This window comes from Lolium perenne, chromosome 5, assembly GCF_019359855.2.
Source record: "Lolium perenne isolate Kyuss_39 chromosome 5, Kyuss_2.0, whole genome shotgun sequence".
In the NCBI taxonomy this organism is placed as follows: domain Eukaryota; kingdom Viridiplantae; phylum Streptophyta; class Magnoliopsida; order Poales; family Poaceae; genus Lolium; species Lolium perenne.
In genome coordinates, this window is record NC_067248.2 from 201,240,264 (window position 1) to 201,260,874 (window position 20,611).

The 20,611-nt window shown below is 55.9% G+C and overlaps 1 protein-coding gene across 1 annotated transcript; it reads left to right on the forward strand.

Moving 5' to 3' along the window:
* The first annotated feature begins 1,010 nt into the window (after positions 1-1,010).
* On the forward strand, positions 1,011-19,077 carry LOC139831718 (uncharacterized). Its single transcript, XM_071821041.1, has 4 exons — positions 1,011-1,356; positions 1,464-1,569; positions 1,655-1,951; positions 19,064-19,077. Exons 1-4 carry the CDS (start codon positions 1,192-1,194, stop codon positions 19,075-19,077), a joined length of 582 nt encoding a protein of 193 aa, XP_071677142.1. The 5' UTR covers positions 1,011-1,191.
* Positions 19,078-20,611: the final 1,534 nt, after the last annotated feature.

A 20,611-nucleotide genomic window follows, 5' to 3' on the forward strand; every position in this document is an offset into this window, starting at 1 on the left:
GTGTCTTTGCCATTTTCCGGCTTGCGGCTGCGAGGCCGACTTCCTTTTCTTACGCCGACTTCCGGCTATGCTCATGTTTTCTGTCTTTCTAGGTTTTGAGCGCGAACGCCGAGGACGGCGACACGGCGACGAAGAGGTGGACGCCGGATCTCGTCGATCCGGCTGACCAAGCCGGCGACCATGCCGGCGACGACGACCTGCCGCAGGCGCCTGATCTAGGCGGCCGGGGGAGCACAATCCGCCCCCTTCACCGAGCACCGGGAGGAGGAGGAGCCGGCGACGTCCGGCACGGGGCCAATCCCGCCGTGCCTGCGCGCACGAGGCCGCCAAGCGCCACGGCGACTTCGGCGCCCAAGGGCACGAAGAGCCGGCTCCACCGCCGCCGCGGAGTCGAGGGCGAAGAAACAGCGCCGGCATCAGCCGAAGAAGGTCCCGGAGCAAGCCGGGTGAGTTCTCTCTCTCTCTTGTTTGATTCCTTTTCTTTCCTTACTTTTATGCTTATTATCTTTCTGTTTATCCGGCTAGGGCCCCTATCAAGTTTGCCCAGGGCGGCGGCTCCCGGCAAGCTCCACGCGTGGTGTCGCCGCTTCCGCGCCCGAGAGGAGGGAGCAGACGCCGCAGCCTTCCTCGCGCGCACCTACGCCGCCGCCGCTGCGACAGGGGCTTCTTCCTTTGCCGTGCCGCTGGCCTCCGCGCCAGATCGCGGCACGCGGGTCGAGCCAACGCGGCAGCCGACGCTGGACGACATGTTCCCGCGCCGGACACCTCTTACGGACCCAGCCGGCCAGGGGCCGGGCGGGCATGCCGCCTTCAGCCGGGGCCGGAGCCGGCGGGGCTGCTCCTAGGACCGGCGCCGGCAGGGCCGCGCCGCCCGCGGCCGGAGCCGGCAGCAGGCCCACCGTGGTGGAGTTGGACGAGAGTCCGGAGGCGCCCTGTGCGCCGGAGACAATCGGGGCCGGCTGGGCCATCCGCTGCGCCCGGAGCGACGCCGCCGCGCAGCCGACGAGGGACGAGCCGACCAGGCAGGAGCCGGCGAGGGACGAGCCGGCGCGCACGGAGGGCGCCGACTCGCGCGCGCTGGTGAGGACGGAGGGCGCAGCGGGCCCGTCTGAGGGCCTTCATGTGGCCAAGGGTGCCCGGCTGGTGGCTGTGCCGTCCGCCTCCGACTCCAGCTTCGGCTCGGCAGGAACCATGGAGAGGGCATGGCATCAGGCGAACTCCTGCGAGGTACTCAGCCGGGAGGGGCAGCCTGGCACGGCGCCCATGAAGATGCTTTTCTCCGGCTATCGGGCCAGCCTCAAGACCAAGGCCGCCGAGACCCTTGCCCAGCTGGCGACGCTGGAGGATGCTGAGAAGGTGTGTTTTCCTTTCTTTTGCAATTTTCTTGTCCTGGTAGCCCTCCGAGACGTGGGCCGGCTGCCCGGCTTGATCCGAGGTCTTGTCTAAGCAACTGATTCTTTCAGACGGTTGAGGAGCGGCGCACCTTCTTGTACAACCAGGTGGTGACCAGCTACCACAAGGCTAAGATCGAGCGAGCCGGCTTGGCTCGCGAGCTGGAGGCTGTCAAGGGTAAGCTCTATGCTTCTTTTCGACTTGATGTCTTGTTTCTTTTTTAGTCTTGGTTGGCTGACATTTCTTTCCGGCCGCCTCGCAGTTGAGGCCGCCAAGGTCCCGCAGCTGGAGTCGGATCTCCGAGCCGCTCGCGCGCAGTGCGCCGAGAGCGAGGAGGCGGGCCGATCCGCCGCCGGCAAGCTCAAGCTGGCTGAGCAGGAGCTGACACGGCTGCGCCTGCTGGAGAAGAACCACATCACCGAGCTCAACTCCCTCAGGACGGCGGAGAAGGAGAAGGTGGATGATCTGAGCCGGCGGCTGTCGGAGGTGGAGAACCAGCGGCTTGCGCTGCAGGAGGAGGTCACTGCCAAGTCCATGGAGCTGACGGCTACCGCCAAGCGTTGGACCGACGATTTCAGCGTGCTTGATCGCGGCTTGGCGGGTGAGTACATCTCTATGTTCCTTCCCTTTGCCGGCTTTCGGCTGTCGACTGCCGGCTTTTGTTGGCAGCCGGCAGCAGAAACTTCTGATTCCTTCGTTATCCTCATCTTTGGGCTGGGGACAGTCGGTTCTTGCCGGCTGCCGCCAGGCTTTTCCTTTTGGCTTAGGACTTCGAAAATTTGCATTTTTCAGCTTATTTCGGCTTTGATGGTTTCTGACTTGCTTCTTCTTCTTGCAGCGGCCTTCCCGGAGACGCAGGACGCGGCTTTGGCAGCCGTTGGCGTCGCGCGCGACTCCAGGAGGCGGGAGACCGGCGAGGGCAGCTCGGAGTACTTCTCCATGGAGGACCACCTGGCGTCCATGGCTGCCCGCATCGAGCCCGTCACCAAGCTCGGCTGGGAGCTCCGGAAGGCGGCTGAAGAGCTGGTGCCCATCTTTGTGGCACAGGGAGGCGGCGCCGCAAGATATCTCCGGCCTCATCTCCTCGATGGAGCAGGCGCCGGACCGCTTCCTCGACTGGAAAGAGTCGGCCACGCGCGCCGGTGCCGATATGGCGCTGTCCTTCGTCCTCTCCTGGTACAACGAGGTGGACCTGGGGCAGCTTGAGTTCCGGCGAGCCGGCGTGGAGGACAAGCTTCCGGCTGAGCTCAAGGCCGCCCGTCTTGCTCGAGCCAGCACCATCGCCGGCTTCGTCGACAAGGCCCTCTTCGTCGCGGACCCGAACCCTCCTCCATCCGATGAAGAATACATGGATGATGAGGAGGCGGAAGACGTGCCTGAGGACGACCCGGTCGCCGGCTCCACTGATGCCCCTCCGGCTTAGATTTCCTGCTTTTCAGTTGTTCTTTTGCAAGACAATTTATTAAATCCCCGGGATGCCGGGTGCAGATGTAAGACAATATTATCGCCTTTTAATTATGTCACACTTTAATGTGTTTGTTAACCAATTATGTGCCGAGTTGCTTTCTTTCGACTCGTTCGCTTTTTCCCATCCGCCCCACTCTTTGGCTGTGCCCTTGCCGGTCGTACGTCCGACTTGCGGTCCGTCGCCGGATCAAGAGCGGGCCGCTGGGTGAGGCCGATAGTATTTCAGTCGAACGAGCTGAATTTGGCAATCCGGCACTTATAGGAAAAGTTGCAAGTCAACTCGCTTTTACTCTTTCCCTTAGTCGTTTTTCGCGTGCCGGCTCCCTAGGCCTTGCTCCCGCCAGCCGGACAGCCGGGTTGCGGTCTGTAGCTGGTCGGAAGCCGGCTGTCGGAAACCGGATCACGTTACTGAGCCGACCGCGTGAGAGGGTTCAAGCCAATTGGCGAAACAAGGTAAAGTATGCGAAAAACTTGTCGGAAACAGCGCTCTTGGCGCAAGCTTTTTTCATAACTCACAAAGGGGATACAAGGGATACATACATTCCTGCTCTCATGCGTAAAATGGGCGGAGTAACCTGACATTCCAGGGACGTTTAGTCTCTTCGTCAGCCTTGTCCGGCTTGTTTTTCTTAGCCTCTTGGGCATCTATGAGATAGTAGGAATCATTGCCTACTGCCTTGCTCACGATGAAGGGACCCTCCCATGGGGATGACGATTTATGCTTTGTCCGGCTGTCCGCTGGATCAGCCGGAGCACTAGGTCTCCTTCTCGGAATGCTAAGGGCTGGACCTTCCGGCTGTGATAGCGTCGGAGGCTTTGCTGGTAGATGGTAGATCTAGACTCAGCCAGCAGCCGGGCCTCTTCGACCAGGTCGACTCCATCTTCGCGAGCTTCTTTGGCTTCGGCTTCTGTGTAGAGCTTGATCCTTGGTGCGTCGTGCTCGATATCAGTCGGCAGGACGGCTTCGGCCCCGTATACGAGGAAAAATGGTGTGAAGCCGACTGAGCGATTTGTCGTTGTGCGTAGGCTCCACAGCACATTGGGCAGTTCTTCAATCCAGCAGCCGGCCGTTTGCTCGAGCGGCTCCACCAGCCGGGGCCGGATGCCGGCTAGGACTAAGCCGTTAGCCTTTTCCACTTGTCCGTTGGACTCTGGGTGTGCCACAGAAGATAGGGCCATCCGGATTCCCATTTCCCCGCAATAGCGAGAGAAGATGCCTTGGGAGAAGTTGGTGCCGTTGTCGGTGATGATGGTGTGGGGGTAGCCGAATCTCACAATGATTTCCTTGAGGAATGTGACGGCTGTGGAGCCGTCCAGTTTCTTGATTGGCTTGGCTTCGATCCACTTGGTGAATTTATCAATCATCACCAAGAGATGTGTCATGCCGCCTCGCGCTGTTCTGAATGGGCCCACCATATCCAAGCCCCATACGGCAAATGGCCATGTGATGGGGATGGTTTTCAAGGCGGAAGCCGGCTGGTGTCTTTGCTTTGCGAAGCGCTGACAGCCGTTGCACTTCTTCACCAAATCTTCTGCGTCTCGAGCGCGATCGGCGATAAAGCCGTGCCGGAAGGCTTTGGCCACTATGGCTCTGGATGAGGCGTGATGTCCGCACTCTCCTTGATGGATTTCCCGTAGGAGTTCAATCCCTTCAGCCGGCTCGACGCACCGCTGGAACACCCCACTTACGCTGCGTTTGTACAGGCCACCTGGTGGTTGATGATGGTGTAGGCCTTGGCCCTTCTCTCAATCTGCCTGGCCTGGACTCTATCATCGAGGCAGCACACCGTCGGTGAGGTAGGAGAGGAATTCTTGTGCCCATGAAGGTACGCATCTTATCTCGAATACGCTGACCAACAGGGCCTCCTGCGTGGGAGCTTCCGGATTCGACTGCATGGTCGCCGGGTCCGGCTTGCTAGCCGGCGGGTTCGGCTTGCTAGCCCCCGAGTTTGGCGATGAAGCCCCCGGGTTCGGCATGCTAGCCGGCGGGTTTGGCTTGTTAGCCCCCGACTTGGGCGATGAAGCCCCCGGGTTCGGCTGAGCAGCCCCCGGGTCAGCCGGCACGAATATTGAATCCGAGTCCGGTGACGGTATGATGGACGGCTTCTTGAGAACCGCCAAGGCGACACCCGGCGGGATGGCTTGCCGGGTTGAGCCAATCTTGGATAAGGCATCAGCCGCCTCGTTGTTTGCTCGTGGCACGTGGTGGAATTCGCAGCCGTCGAAGAAGCCGGATAGCTGCTGGACATGGAAGCGGTACGAGGCCATATTGGCGTCCTTCGCGTCCCAGTCGCCAGATGCTTGCTGTATGACCAAGTCGGAGTCGCCGAAGCAAAGTATGCGACGCACGCCAATCTCCTTGGCCAGCTTCAGCCCATGAATGAGCGCTTCATATTCCGCCACATTGTTGGATGCGGCGAAGTGGATCTGCAGGACGTAGTCCAGCCGGTCTCCCTTGGGAGAGGTGATGACGATGCCGGCTCCCAAGCCGTTGCGCATCTTCGAGCCGTCGAAGTGCATCTTCCAATGTGTGGAATCCGGCACGGGCGGCAGTGCGCATTTCAGCCCGGTCCGACGAAGAAGTCCGCGAGGATCTGCGACTTGATGGCTGTGCGTGGCTCGTAGAGGATAGTGTGGGCGGCTAGCTCCAGGGCCCACTTGGCAACCCGGCCGTTGGCATCCTTGCTGCCGATGATTTCCGCCAAAGGCGCTGTGGCAACCACCCTGATGGGATGTTCTTGAAAGTAATGCTTGAGCTTCTTGGCCGCCATGTAGACGCCGTAGGTGACCTTCTGGTAGTGGGGGTAATTTTGCTTCGACTGGGAGAGCACTTCGCTAAGGTAATAGACTGGGCGCTGAACCAGCTGCTCCCTGTTGCCGGCTTCTCTGCGCTCCACCACCAGGACAACGCTAACCACCCGGTTGGTGGCTGCGATGTACAACAGCATCGGCTCCATTGGAGCCGGCGTTGCAAGGATTGGCGCGGTTGATAGCACGCGCTTCAAGTCACGGAAGGCCTCATCCGCCTGCGGTGACCAGACGAACTTGTCCGCCTTCTTCATTAGTTGATACAGGGGCAGTGCCTTCTCCCCCAGCCGGCTGACGAAGCGGCTCAAGGAGGCCAGGCAGCCAGCAAACTTCTGGACGTCCTTGAGGCACTGCGGCAGTTCCATCTTTTCCAGGGCACCGATCTTGTCCGGGTTGGCTTCGATCCTCGCCGAGAGACGAGGTAGCCAAGGAGCTGGCCAGACGGCACGCCGAATGTGCACTTGGCCGGGTTGAGCTTCATCCGGAATCTTCTCAAATTGGTGAAGGTTTCTCTCAGGTCATCAAGGAGGGTAGTCGTCTCCTTGGTCTTGACAACGACGTCATCCACGTACGCGTGAACGTTTCTGCCGATTTGATCCTGCAAACACTTTTGCATGCACCTTTGGTAGTGGCGCCTGCATTTTTCAAGCCGAATGGCATAGTCGTGTAGCAATAAGCCCCGTACGGGGTAATGAACGAAGTCTTTATTTGATCAGCCGGATTCAAAGGAATCTGGTGGTAGCCTGAATAGGCATCTAGGAAAGACAACAGTTCACAGCCGGCAGTCGAGTCTATGACTTGATCTATGCGCGGCAGGGGGAAGGGGTCCTTCGGGCACGCCTTGTTCAGGCTGGTGTAGTCGATACACATGCGCCAGGAGCCGTTCTTCTTCAACACCAGGACCGGGTTCGCCGGCCGGTCCGGGTGCAGCACTTCCATGATGAAGCCGGCAGCTAGGAGCCGGGCGATTTCTTCACCGATGGCCTTCCTTCGTTCTTCGGCGAAGCGCCCGAGAGGCTGCTTCACCGGCTTGGCTTCAGGCCGGACGTGGAGGTGGTGCTCAGCCAACTCCTCGGCACACCCGGCATGTCTCTTGGAGTCCATGCGAAGATGTCCCGATTCTCACGGAGGAAGCTGGTGAGCTCGCTTTCCTATTTCTTGTTCAAGCCGGCACCGATGGTGACGAACTTGTCCGGCTGCGCTGGGTCCAGGAGGATCTTCTTGGTGTGGTCGGCCGGCTGGAAGTGAGTCGTCCCAGCCGGGTTGCCTACAGCCGGCATGTCTGTCTGCGCGGCTTTGGCGAGGGCAACGGCGTCGTGGATGAGCTGCTTCTCGGTGGCGATGACCAGCGTCTGGGCCATCTTGGAGCTCTGCGTGGCGCAGTCCATGGAGCGGCGATAGTCGCCGGCTACGGTGATGACCCCTTGGGGCCAGGCAGCTTCATCTTCGGTACCCATAGTGGGGCACCGCCATGAACTTGGTCAGGGCCGGCCTGCCCAGGAGCGCGTGGTAGGGACTCACGAGGTCCACCACCTCGAACTCGATTCTTTCGGTGCGGAAGTGATCCGGCTGCCCGAACATCACCTCCAGCGTGATCCGGCCGATCGGCTGGCAGCAATGGCCTGGCACGATGCCGTGGAAGACGGTGGGGGTGGGGCGCAACTCGGCCTCCTGGATGCCCAGCTTGCGGGCGGTGTCGCGGTAGAGGATGTTGATGCTGCTGCCGCCGTCGATGAGGACGCGCGAAAAACGCACGCTGCGCCGGGTTGTGCCGATGGTGGGGTCGAGGACCATGGCGTAGCTGCCCGGCTTCGGCAGAACAGCCGGTGTGTCACGGCGATCGAAAGTGATGGCCTGCTCTGACCAGTTTAGGTACTGGGGGACCGGCGGTATGACCGCGTTGACCTCGAGGGAACGGCGCTCTTGGCTCGTCCTGTCCTCGGGCTCGGAGGTGAAGATGATGTAGGTGGCGTCTTCGGCCAGATATCGGCCGCCATGGTGCACTTGGTTAGCCTCGTGGTGCTCGAGGTTAGCGTTCTCTGCGCCGGCTGGGCCACCCGGCCCGCCGGCTGGTGGAGGCGGGGGTGGAGGCGGTAGAGGTTCACCGCTCGTCAGCCGCTTCATGAAGTGGCAGTCGCGGGTGGTGTGGTTGGAGGGGTTCTTGCCGCTGTGGTACTTGCACGGCGAGTCGAGCATTTGCTCAAAGGTGTACTTCGGCTTCCACTGCCGGTCTTGCTTCTGGCGGCGGCTGCCGCCTGCCGCGTTGTCTGCCACGGCGGCTACGTGGCCGGAGCCGTACCGGCTGGTCGCTGTGACGCTTGCCGCGGTAGTTGTCCCGCCGGCTGCCATGCGAACCGCCCTCGGCCGGCTTGTGCTCAGCCGGCCTGTTGTTGTCCCGCCTTGCTGGAGCCGGTGAAATATCAGCCGGCGCCTTGCCGGCTTCCTCTGCCCGGCGCGTACTTGTCGGCGATGGCCATCAAGGCGGCCATCGACTTGGGGTCACTGCGGCGCAACTTGTGCCACAGCATGGTGTTGGGCCGACAGCCTCCCATGAAGAAGCTGATGGCCTGGATCTCGTACACGCCCTCGCAGGAGTTGCGCATCTCGCACCAACGCGTCAGGTACGCGCGATCCGTCTCGTCGGGGCCCTGCTTGCACATCTCGAGCTGCTGGGGGCGACCCGGCCGGCGATAGGTGCCGGTGAAGTTGCTGATGAAGGCCGCTTCGAAGTCAAGCCAGCCGTTTATGCTGCCGGCTGGCAGGTTATTGAGCCATGTGCGGGCGGAGCCGACCAGCATCAGGGGGGAGTAGCGCACGGCCCAGCGCTTGTTGCCTTTGGCGATGCCGACTGCGGTGGAGTAGTCCTGCAGCCAGTCCTCCGGCTTGGCGGTGCCGTCGTACTTGGGGGTGTCGCGGGGGAGCGTGAAGCCTTCGAGCGTGGGCTCGTTGGCGATGCGGGGCCCGAAGCACTTTGGGCCGGCTGGAGCTTCTTCCTCCGCAATGCGGGATTCGACCAGCCGGTCGAGGCGATCTCGGGCGTCGGCGGGCTCGATGCGCGGGCCCAGCCGGGAGTGTGCCGGCTGGCGCGCGCCGCTTGCTTCTGGAGCCGCTCGGTGATGACGGCGGGGCTCGGAGTCTTGCTCCTGGTTCCGGCTTGGAGGGGGCCGGCTGCGGCTGCTGCCGTTCGGCTGCGGCTTGGCCGGCCCGAGCCGTGCGTGGCCCGGGAGTCATGGCGTCGGCTTGGTCTGGGGAGGCGGACTCGGCCGTGTCCCCGGCGCCTTCCCCGTCGTTGCTGCAGCTCCACGAGCGTGAGAAGCTCGGGGGGCATTGACATACACGGGGTCGGCGATACGCTGTTGGCTGCGTTAAGCGGCTCGATCCACCCGCACAGTGCGGCGGCGTAACTCTTCGCCTTCAAGGCGGTTCAGCTCTTCTGCGGCGGCTTCTGCCGCGCGCATGTTCTTGTCGGGGGTGTTGTAGACGGGTAGCTCCGCGGACGGAGCCGGCGAAGGAGCGCCGTCGCGGGCGATCTCGGCGCCAAGGTCGCGGCCCTGCGGCGGATGTGGCCAGCTCGGCTTGGCTCGTCGCCGCACAGGTGAGGCCGTGGGCGCGGTTGTACTCGCTGGGTGATCTCCATCGGCGCTTAGCAGCAGCCGATTCTTCGGTCTGCTTGAGGAGGAGCTGGCGGTGCGCCTCCAGGTCCGCCTCGATGGCGGTGGGATCTCCGCCAGGCGTGAGCGGGGTGCTCAGCTTCGCCCGGACTGCATCCAGCCGGGACGGTGGTGGTGGCGCTTTCGGGCCCGAGCCGGAGGCGTGGGGGTCGATGTTGCGCTCCAAGCCGGGGCCGCGGGTGCGCGGGTTCTTCTCGGGGAGCTCCTCGCCAGCCATCATGACTTGCACGACGGCGGGGCTGGCGGGAGCGCTGCTGCTGCTCGCGGAGGAGGGCTAGCGCAGCGCAGCACCTGCCGCGGGTAGCGCGCGGCGGTGCGACGGTGGCGACGCAAACGTCGAAGCCGCCGAAGGAGATGACGCTGCCGCCGGCTGGGAAGGGCCGGTCAGCGAAGCAGCCAGCGTTGTCGGCGCGACGCAGTTGAGGGAGCCGAATCTCGAGATCAAGCACAAGCGACTCGCTCGCCGGTGGTGATGGTGAGGCCCGTCCGGATGAAGACACCGGCCGAGGATGCTGAAGGCCCCACGGTGGGCGCCAAATGTCGTGGTATCGTCACGGCATATGCCATAGGGTGGCTAATCGAAGTGGTTCCTGAGGGATCTCACGGCGGTATCCGGAAGCGGGTATGGGCACGAGCGACACGGCGACGTACCCAGGTTCGAGGCCCTCCGGTGGAGGTAAAACCTCTACTCCTGCTATGAGTGTATATGATGATCACACAAGGTGGTGCTCCTAGAGCTGTGTCCGGCTGGCCCTGAGAGGCTAAGGAAGACGATGGTCTCTCTCACAGGGCAGCTCTGTGGGTAGGTGAAAGCAATAAATGATCGATCCCCTGCACGAGAGGGGGTAGTGCGGCTTATATAGGCACCGGCACTTTACATATAAGACCCTATAGTTTCTTGGCCGGCTGGGCCGGCCGGCTTCCGCTCCTTCCCGAGGCGGTGACGTCGGGAGTGGTTGAGGCATCGTGGCCTGTCCCATCCGGCTGCCACGGTCAGCGGTATGGAGGAGGTGTCCCTGTCGCCGTCAGCCCACCGTAGCCGGTACGGATCGTCGTAAGCCACGACGGCCTGTCCATCGCGCGGCACTATTGCTCCACGGTGCCCGCGTTTTACGGAAGATGGAGTCGAGCGTGGACTTTAGGAACCCGGATCACCAACCCGGTTCCTTCCAGTGCAAGACTCGCCAGCCTCGAGTCGGTCTGAGGTACAAACCCCAGTCGGATATGGCTTGTAGAAGCCGGCCCAGCTACAGCATTGGTGGCCGTAGCCAGGCCGACTAGGACCTAGAGCCAGCCGGCTTCCGGACCAGCCGGCCACGGCGCCAGCCGGCTGCTCCTCAGCCGGCCTTGCCGCGAGCCGGCCAGCGGCCAGCCGGCCGCTCCGCGTCCATTGCCCTATCCGGGGTCTTCCCCCCGACAATTGCCGATCTGACACAGGTTCGGCAAAGGCGAGGAGAGACGGTGTCTGAATACATTCAACGTTTCAGAACTGTCAAGAACCGATGTTATTCGGTTCATTTATCTGAGAAAGAAGCAGTCGAGCTGGCCGTGGCAGGCCTCGCAGCGCCACTCAAGGATCTGACGTTCCAAGTGGAGTACAATTCGTTGGCGCACATGGTCCAGAGACTAACTTCGTATGAACAGCGCCACCCAGAATTGTACCAAGACAAGTTCAAGCGCACGATAAGCCTGGTCGACGCTGAGGAGGATGAAGACCTTGCGGAAGATCAGGAAGTCGCCGTGGCTGAATGGACTCGGACGGCAGTTCCCGTGTCCTGCAAATGGGTGAAACAACCAGGGCCTCCAAAAGGGTTTGACTTTGATTTAAGCAAAACTGAGCAGATTTTTGATTTGCTGCTGAAAGAGAAACAGCTGAAGTTACCCGAAGGCCACAAAATTCCTACGTCACAAGAGATGAACGGTAGGCCATACTGCAAATGGCATCACACGTTCACCCACGCCACCAACGAATGCAAAGTGTTGCGCGCACAGATTCAAATGGCGATAGAGTCAGGCCGATTAATCTTCGGACAATTTGCCATGAAAGTAGACACACATCCGTTTCCTGGCGTCAACATGGTGGATCTCAGTTACTCCCTAAGATGCGAGCCAGGTTTCTCTTTTGGTGTCAACATGGCAGGGCTTGGGACCCGCCATGGCAAAGATAAAGCAGAAAGCAGTCATTCCCGTGGCAAGGAGAAAGAGGAGGCCGATCCACGCGACCGGCCCCAACATGATAACAGACGGTACCTGACAGAAGAAGAAGTGAGAAGCGTGCGGTATCAACGACCACTCTCCGCGCATCTCCTTAACAAATATAAGCAGCAGTATGACCGACGTCGGCGCTACGACGTGGATGACGAAAGGTATCGTCGGTCTGATGCAGATGACAGGAGGTATCGTCGATATGATAGAGACGATGAAGGGTACGAGCGTCACGCTAGAGGGAAGTCAAGAGAGCAAGAAGACATGGATAGGCATTGGAACTGCCCTTTCTTTAAACATTGCTTGGACTCAGGAATGAGCCGATTGCCTGCAATCGAGAACTGCCCAGAATGTAGACCGCAGAGGAAGGGAACAAATGAAGTTTCAGTGTTCAAGCGTCTCGGGCCTCTCCCACCTCAGGACAAACGAGCTGAGTCGTCTCAAGATGAAGACTTCGAGGAGTTGGATGAAGAAGCGGATAGGTACCACCGGCCAAGGTGGTGCCCTGATGGACTCAGCCATTCGCAGAAGCGTAGGGTGCAGCGGCTACGAAACCTGGAGGAAGCCGAAGCACAGTACCTGTACACGTTGAGGAAGGCACGGCCCGATCTGGCCGTGAAAATTCAGCAAACGCTGGAGACAGAGATGCGCCCGCCAAAGAAAGTGTGGCGCCCTAAACGGACAAAAGCCGATGCAGAGGCATCGGCTGATACAAACATGGTGTTTATACTCCCGTCGGAATTTTGTGCTCCAAAGGACGAGGAAGTATCGGTGGCTCAATTCGACTGCGGTCCACGGCCAGTGATCTTTGAGAAGCCACGAGAGAGGAGCTACAGGCATTTGAAAGCTCTATACCTAAAAGGTTATATCGATGGGCAGCCTGTCAGCAAGATGTTGGTTGACACGGGAGCGGCAGTCAACATAATGCCGTATTCCATGCTACGATGTTTGGGACACTCCAATGACAATCTGATCAAGACCAACGTCACGTTAAGCGATTTCAACGGCCAAGCATCAGAAGCAAAAGGTGTTCTGAATGTAGATCTGACCGTAGGCCGAAAAACCATACCTACCTCGTTCTTCATCGTCGACAGCAAAAGCAATTACGCTGTCCTGTTAGGAAGGGATTGGATTCACGCTAACTGTTGCATCCCATCCACAATGCACCAATGCATCATACAGTGGGATGGAGATGACGTGGAGGTCGTTCAGGCAGATGACTCAATCGAGATCTCACTAGCTGCCATGAATATTTGGGATGCAGACGACCAAGAGCCGCTCTCTGGAATCAGTTTGGATGGCTGTGAGCGCATCGAACCTTCAAAAAATGGGGTGAGGCTGGTCTTATCCACCGGCCTGACAGAGTAGCAAGATCTAAATCAGTAGACGTACGTGGCAAGGACGATCTCTGCGATCGGCCCCAAAAAATAAAAAGCACGAATTTCATCTCGAGCATGTCACGTAGCCATAGTAGAAGACCAAGAAGTTGTAAACCCTCATCGAGCATTGCGATGAAAAAGGAGGCCGATTCTAGCAATCGGCCAAAATTATCCTCGACATGCATTTTGCTTGTGTTCAGCATTGATCTAAGAAAGGGTGCCTGAAGAGCCGATATCTTCAATCCCTTTGAAAAATCGGCTCGGGGGGCACTTAAACGGATAATATACGAGGTTACGAAGTATGAAGTGGCTGTCAATGGTCAACACATCAAGAAATATTTCCCAAGTATGTGGGAAGATGGACAGTGAGATGTGGAGGCCGATGCACGAAATCGGCTAGTAAAAAAACGGTTCTGCTCTGTGTGACATGACAGGGTATCATGACAAAACCCACCGGCGAGTAGTGGTTAAGCAACACGAAGAGCCGGGAGACTCCCAAGACTGCTAAGTGGGCCCTGGTGCCTCGCGTCGTCCCGCAAAGTCCCAGCACACGTCCTGGCGGTTGCAAGGGCGTGCCACCTGATCTATACCTGATCAGGAAGGTGTTGGATTGCTTCAACTAGTCTCCTGCATGGTAGACACGTAAACATTAAATACGAGCCCAATCGGCTCTCAGGTTGCCCTGTGGATCGGCTCAAGGAGCCGATCGCCCCATGGTTCACGTTGGATTTACGATGACATGGGGATCCTGCTTGATCAAAACAAAGCTAAACCAATCTACGACAGTTTAGGGTTTTCACCGCATAATCGGAACATCCTACGCGTAGTTGGGCCTAGCAGATACGAAAGATGATGGAAACTATTCCTAAAAGAGGCCTAAAAACCAACGTTAAGTCAATTCCCGGAACATCCCTTATAGGAACGGTGAAACAACACCTCACGCACTACCGGATCGTCCAACCCCAGCATAAGGCCTAATCATGCAGATATTAAACTAATCCTTGGAACAAGGAGCAACTATAACAGATCGGATCTACTAAGTAACGAACAAGCAAGGTGCTGCCCTTACACCTAGATAGGTGTAAGGGCAGCTAGATGTCGAGGGACGGCATTGCTAAGCAAATACGCATAAGAAAAGCATCAATGCAAGCCCCAAAACATCTACGATAAATAGTGTTACTCGCCATCTACAACGCTTCAGCACGAGTAACACAAGGTAACGAATAAACATATACTGCCTAGATCGCAAGATGCGATCTAGGCAGCATGATGCTTACCCGGAAGAAACCCTCGAAATAAGGGGTGGTGATGCGCCTGGTTTGTGTTTGTTGTGAACGTGATTGTCCTCCTTTCTCAATAACCCTAGATACATATTTATAGTCCAAGGGACTTTCTAATTCGGAAATAAACTAACCCGTGTACGGGCTGGACTCTATCTTTTAATTTTAACCGACACAATCTAATAATATATAGATACATGGGCAATCTAGCCCAAACTCTTCGCGCAAGGCCGCTTCAGAGACGCTCCACGTGTATATCCTTCAAGCCCATCTCAATTACGGCCCATCTCTTGATTTGGCCAAATTCTGGTGATAACACATGCCCCCCTGGTTTTGGCAATGATAATTTCAAAACCACTCTGTTTTTCCTTCGAAGGGTCATGTCGTGGCAGAGCAGAACCGTTGCAGTATCCTTCGTCATGATACCCTGTCTTCTCAACTTCTACACGATTGACAGTTTTGGCACCGCCCCCTCGGAAACTGCTGCAACATTAACTCCCCCATATCCCATTATTTAACCGCGTCGAGTAGTTCACTTCTTCATTCCTTCCCTCAGTACTAGCCACCGAAAAACCCTCCTCCACCATGGACTCATCCTCCTCCTCTGCTGCATCGGCTCTCTCCTTCCAATCTTCTTCCTCAGACGAGCCGATGCCGGAGCCCGACCAATGGGATGAGCCGGAGTGGGACTTCGACTTTGTGCCAGATGGCCCACCCGAGGCCCTCGTCGGGCCAGATGGCGACTTGCCCCTGACCGATGGGGAGGACGACCTCCGGTTCCTCATCGACGGGGAACTGGTGGCGGAGAGCGAGGATGACCTCCTCTCCTGGGGTAGCTTCACCCCCTCCGACGAAGAGGAAGAAGAGGAGGATGAGGAGGACGACGTCTCCTCCAACGAGGAAGAAGAGGAGGGCGACACCTCCTCCGACGAGCCGCCGGCGAAGCGCTTCCGCGGCTGGGCCTGGACGGATGACGACGAAGACGACGATGATGAGGAGGAAGAAGCCCCCATTGAGGGCTACGGCAGTAGCGACGAGGAGCTCGCCAGCAGCAGCACCAGCGGCGGCTACAGCGGCAATGACGAGGACAGCGACGGTCCTTAGAGTAGGGACCATTTAGTATAGGACTAGTGGTAGCAATCTGTCCTCCTTTTGTTCCTCCGTGCCTGAGCAATCGGCTCTTCTTTTGTTCTTCCTCTCTTGAGCAATCGGCTCCTCATTGCAAAAAACCCCCCTTATTATGAAGAAGTGCTATCCTCCTCATTGCAAAAAACCCCCCTCATTGCAAAAAACCCCCCTTATTAACGAAGTCGCTGTACAAAGAGCCGATGGCAAGGCATCGGCCTGCACTACAAACGCGATTTGAGGCCAAACAGTTGCCTATTCACACGGTCAAACAGGTCCAGTCCATGTCCAAACTATCCTCCAACCTTAAACGCGCAGATTCAAATCCTCAGCAAATCCACTGGGAGATTCATCTCAGATATCATGATCTCTGGTCTGAAACTGATCTGTTAACCTGCTCAATTGAGCTTGTTCCTCTAGAGTCGATAGCAATGCATCGGCTTTTATTATTCTGAAGTCGATGTCCGTGCATCGGCTGTACTAGTATACTGTTGTCTTCGCATATTTTCTCAAGTCGATGTCTGTGCATCGGCTGTGATTTGTATGTATACATTCGATTTTTTTACTGGCCGATTTTAAATCGGCCCCCATACCTCACTGCCCATCATCCCACATGCTTGGGAAATACTTCTTGAGATGTTGGCCATTGACAGCCACTGGGAACTTCACACCATCCAATTGCTCAAGCATGTATGCATTCCCCTTTAAAACTTGATCGACTTTGTACGGGCCGTGCCAATTTGGAGACCATTTACCATACACTTTGTCCTTAGTCCCCAACGGCAATACAGCTTCCCATACCAGATCACCAACCTGGAACTCCTTTGGCTTCACCTTCTTATTATATGCGCGAGCCACCTTAGCTTTATTCTCCTTGATTTTCTCAAGTGACCATAGTCTGAGTTCCGTTGCATCCTCAATGTTGTCGCTCATTAGGGCTGCATATTCCTCAGCAATTAAATCATTCTGAAATGTTATCCGTCTCGACCCAGCCTTGATTTCCCAGGGTAACACAGCTTCTTGTCCATAGACCAGCTGGTATGGCGAGGTTTTTATTGCTCCGTGACACGACATGCGATAAGCCCACAGTGCTTCTGACAATACCTCGTGCCAACGTCTAGGATGCTCGTCGATTTTCCTCTTAATCAGCTTGATCAGACTTTTGTTGGATGCTTCAGCCTGCCCATTTGCTTGCGCATAGTATGGAGACGATCGGATCAGCTTGATTCCCATATCCTCGCAGAATTTTCTAAACTCCTTAGAAACGAAGACCGAACCTCCATCGGTCGTGATAGTCTGGGGAATCCCGAATCTATGAATGACATGTTCCAACATGAAACTGATAACATCTTTCGATGCTACTAACTTCATAGGGACGGCCTCCACCCATTTAGTGAAGTAATCTGTAATGGCCAGAACCCATTCATGGCCTTTGCTCGATGCAGGATGAATTTTGCCGATCATATCCATGCCCCAACCTCGGAATGGCCAAGGTTTGATGATAGGATTCATTGCTGATGCGGGTACCATCTGAATGCTCCTAAACTTCTGACATGCTTGACACCCTTTATAATACTGGAAACAATCTTCAAGCATGGTGGGCCAATAAAATCCCGATCGCCTGATCAGCCACTTCATCTTATGAGCCGATTGGTGAGTTCCACAGGCACCTTCATGCACCTCATGCAAGAGCCGATTGGACTCGGCTGGTCCCAAACATTTGAGAAGTAATCCTTCCAATGTCCTGTAGAACATGTCATCGCCAATCAGTACATACTTCATGGCCCTATATCTTATCCGTTTAGGTGCCCCCCGAGCTGAATCTTTCAAGTAATTGAAGATATCGGCTCTCCAATCATCTGGTTCCATGAACTGCACCTAGCGTCCTTGTATCCTGACGTCGTTTGTGCGAGATCGTTTGCCTCGGTATTTTGCGACCTTGGGATCCAATGGAAGTTTATATATCTGAACCGCGTCATCAGCTCACGGCATTGTGTCCATAATGGAAAGAGCGACTCGCTCTCACACTTGTACTCTTCCGTGAGTTGAGAAATCACCAATTTGGAATCTCCAAAAATCTCAACCGCTTCCGCCCCAGCGTCCAATAGCAACTCCATTCCCTTGCACATCGCTTCATACTCAGCAACATTGTTGGTGCAAGGGGTAGCTATCCTGATGGAGAAGGAAAATGTTGCCCCCCGAGGCGACACGAGTAGCACGCCGATGCCGCAACCATCCTCACAGACCGACCCATCGAAGAACATGGCCCATGCACGCACAGATAGTGCGGCTACGTCCGTGTTTATTCGTTCAGCGATAAGATCGGCCAACGCTTGTCCCTTGACTGCTTTCGCAGGTTGATACCGGATATCAAATTCCGATAACGCAAACATCCATTTGCCGAGTTGGCCTTTCAGTACAGGAGCCGACAGCATGTGCTTGATGACATCTGATTTGCATATGACGATGATTTCTGCTGACAGCAAGATGTGCTGGATCTTGGTGCAGGTGAAAAATAGACAGAGGCACAACTTCTCAATTTCAGGGTACCTTGTTTCTGCATCCAACATCCTTCTGCTGAGGTAGAAAACCACTTTTTCCAGACCATCATAAACCTGCACCACCAACGATGCGATGGAGGTGTCGACCGCGATAAGTAAATGTAGAACGGCCTGTCTTGCTGTGGCGGAACTAACACAGGTGGCTTCGTTAGGTATTCCTTAATATCGTCAAATGCCTGTTGTTGCTCTGCCCCCCAGCGAAACTCCTCATCAGACTTGATTTTAACCAATCCCATAAACGGCTCGATTCGACCTGACAAGTTGGAGATAAACCTTCGGACGAAATTAATTTTGCCGATGAGACATTGAAGTTCCTTCTTCGTAGTGGGTGGCTTCATCGTTCGCACTGCCTCTTGACTTTTCAGGCCGATCTCAATTCCACGTTCATGAACCAAGAAACCCAGGAACTGACCGGCCGTCACACCAAAGGCACACTTCTTTGGATTCATTCTTAGTCCGAACTTCCTAGTTCGGTCCAGGACGTGTCGCAAATCCTCCAAGTGTCCATCCGTCGAAACAGACTTGACCACCACGTCATCGATGTAAATTTCCACCAATTTGCCGATTAAATCATGAAAGATGTAATTCATGGCTCTTTGGTATGTTGCGCCAGCATTCTTCAGTCCAAAAGTCATGACTACATATTCAAACAAGCCCACCGAGCCTGGCACTCTGAATGCAGTCTTGTGTATGTCTTCTGGAGCCATAAAAATTTGGTTGTAGCCGGCATTGCCATCCATGAAACTTAAAATTTTATGACCAGCAGCTGCATTGATTAATGTCTCTGCTACTGGCATTGGATATTCATCCTTTGGAGTGGCACTGTTGAGGTTCCGAAAATCTATGGCGACGCGCCATCGGCCATCCTTTTTCTCCACAGGTACGACATTGGAAATCCATTCAGCGTACCTGCATGTCCTGATGAACCCGGCGTCCAACATCTTCTGGATCTCCTTCTTTACTTCCACCAAGATTTCGGCCTTCATCTGTCGTGCTCGTTGCTGGAACGGCCGAAATCCTTTCTTCAAAGGGAGCCGATGCTCAATGATGCTCCTGTCTAACCCAGGCATCTCCGTATAATCCCATGCAAAACAATCTGGGTACTCTTTCAACAAGGCTATCATCCAGTTTTGGGCAGTGAGGTATGGGTTATCACCAGATGTTGGCCAAATCAGGATATGGGCCGTGATTGAGATGGGCTTGAAGGATGTACAAGTGGAGCGTCTCTGAAGCGGCCTTGCACGAAGAGTTTGGGCTGGATTGCCCGTGTATCTGTAAATTATTAGATCGTGTCGGTTAGAATTGAAAGATAGAGTTTAGCTCGTACACGGTTAGGTGTACTTCTGATTAGAAAGTCCCTTGGACTATAAATATGTACCTAGGGTTATTGAGAAAGGAGGACAATCACGTTCACAACAAACACAAACCAGGCGCATCGCCACCCCTTATTTCGAGGGTTTCTTCCGGGTAAGCATCATGCTGCCTAGATCGCATCTTGCGATCTAGGCAGTATACGTTTATTCGTTACCTTGTGTTACTCATGCTGAAGCGTTGTTGATGGCGAGTAACACTATTTATCGTAGATGTTTTGGGGCTTGCATTGATGCTTTTCTTATGCATATTTGCTTAGCAATGCCGTCCCTCGATATCTAGCTGCCCTTACACCTATCTAGGTGTAAGGGCAGCACCTTGCTTGTTCGTTACTTAGTAGATCCGATCTGTTATAGTTGCTCCTTGTTCCAAGGATTAGTTTAATATCTGCATGATTAGGCCTTATGCTGGGGTTGGACGATCCGGTAGTGCGTGAGGTATTGTTTCACCGTTCCTATAAGGAATGTTCCGGGAATTGACTTAACGTTGGTTTTTAGGCCTCTTTTAGGAATAGTTTCCATCATCTTTCGTATCTGCTAGGCCCAACTACGCGTAGGATGTTCCGATTATGCGGTGAAAACCCTAAACTGTCGTAGATTGGTTTAGCTTTGTTTTGATCAAGCAGGATCCCCATGTCATCGTAAATCCAACGTGAACCATGGGGCGATCGGCTCCTTGAGCCGATCCACAGAGCAACCTGAGAGCCGATCGGGCTCGTATTTAATGTTTACGTGTCTACCATGCAGGAGACTAGTTGAAGCAATCCAACACCTTCCTGATCAGGTATAGGTCAGGTGGCACGCCCTTGCAACCGCCAGGACGTGTGCTGGGACTTTGCGGGACGACGTGAGGCACCAGGGCCCACTTAGCAGTCTTGGGAGTCTCCCGGCTCTTCGTGTTGCTTAACCACTACTCGCCGGAGGGTTTTGGCAGGCAACACATTCTGGCACGCCCGGTGGGACACTTTCTACAACAACCACGTCAACATCGGCATCCAAGATGTCGTACGAACTGATCAAGTACGAGGATCTACATGCAGAGCATAAGAAGAAATACGATGAGCTGAAGGCCATCTTTGAAGCCGATCTCATCGGCTCTTTTGAGAAGACCCGTTCGCACGGCATCAGGTTCAAAGGATTCACACCCGAAGGCGCGTTCGAGGGATTAGATCTGTCTCTCCCTTCGGAGGAACGTGCCGAGCCACTGCGCCAAGAAATTAACTATGCTGTGGCTCATTCTCTACATCGGCATTCTGAGAGCCTGGTGAATACGCTTGAGCGAGTTGCGCTTCGTGTGGTGCAAGAAATCATGAAACATCAGTATTCTCCGTCAGGACCTGCTTTAGGGACTCA

What these genes read in the sequence shown, in the direction of transcription:
- LOC139831718 (XM_071821041.1), top strand. Translation starts at nt 1,192, where the DNA reads ATGGAGAGGGCATGGCATCAGGCGAACTCCTGCGAGGTACTCAGCCGG. An exon ending in CGCTGGAGGATGCTGAGAAG is followed by an intron (nt 1,357 to 1,463) that starts GTGTGTTTTCCT and finishes TGATTCTTTCAG; the next exon opens with ACGGTTGAGGAGCGGCGCAC. An exon ending in CGAGCTGGAGGCTGTCAAGG is followed by an intron (nt 1,570 to 1,654) that starts GTAAGCTCTATG and finishes GCCGCCTCGCAG; the next exon opens with TTGAGGCCGCCAAGGTCCCG.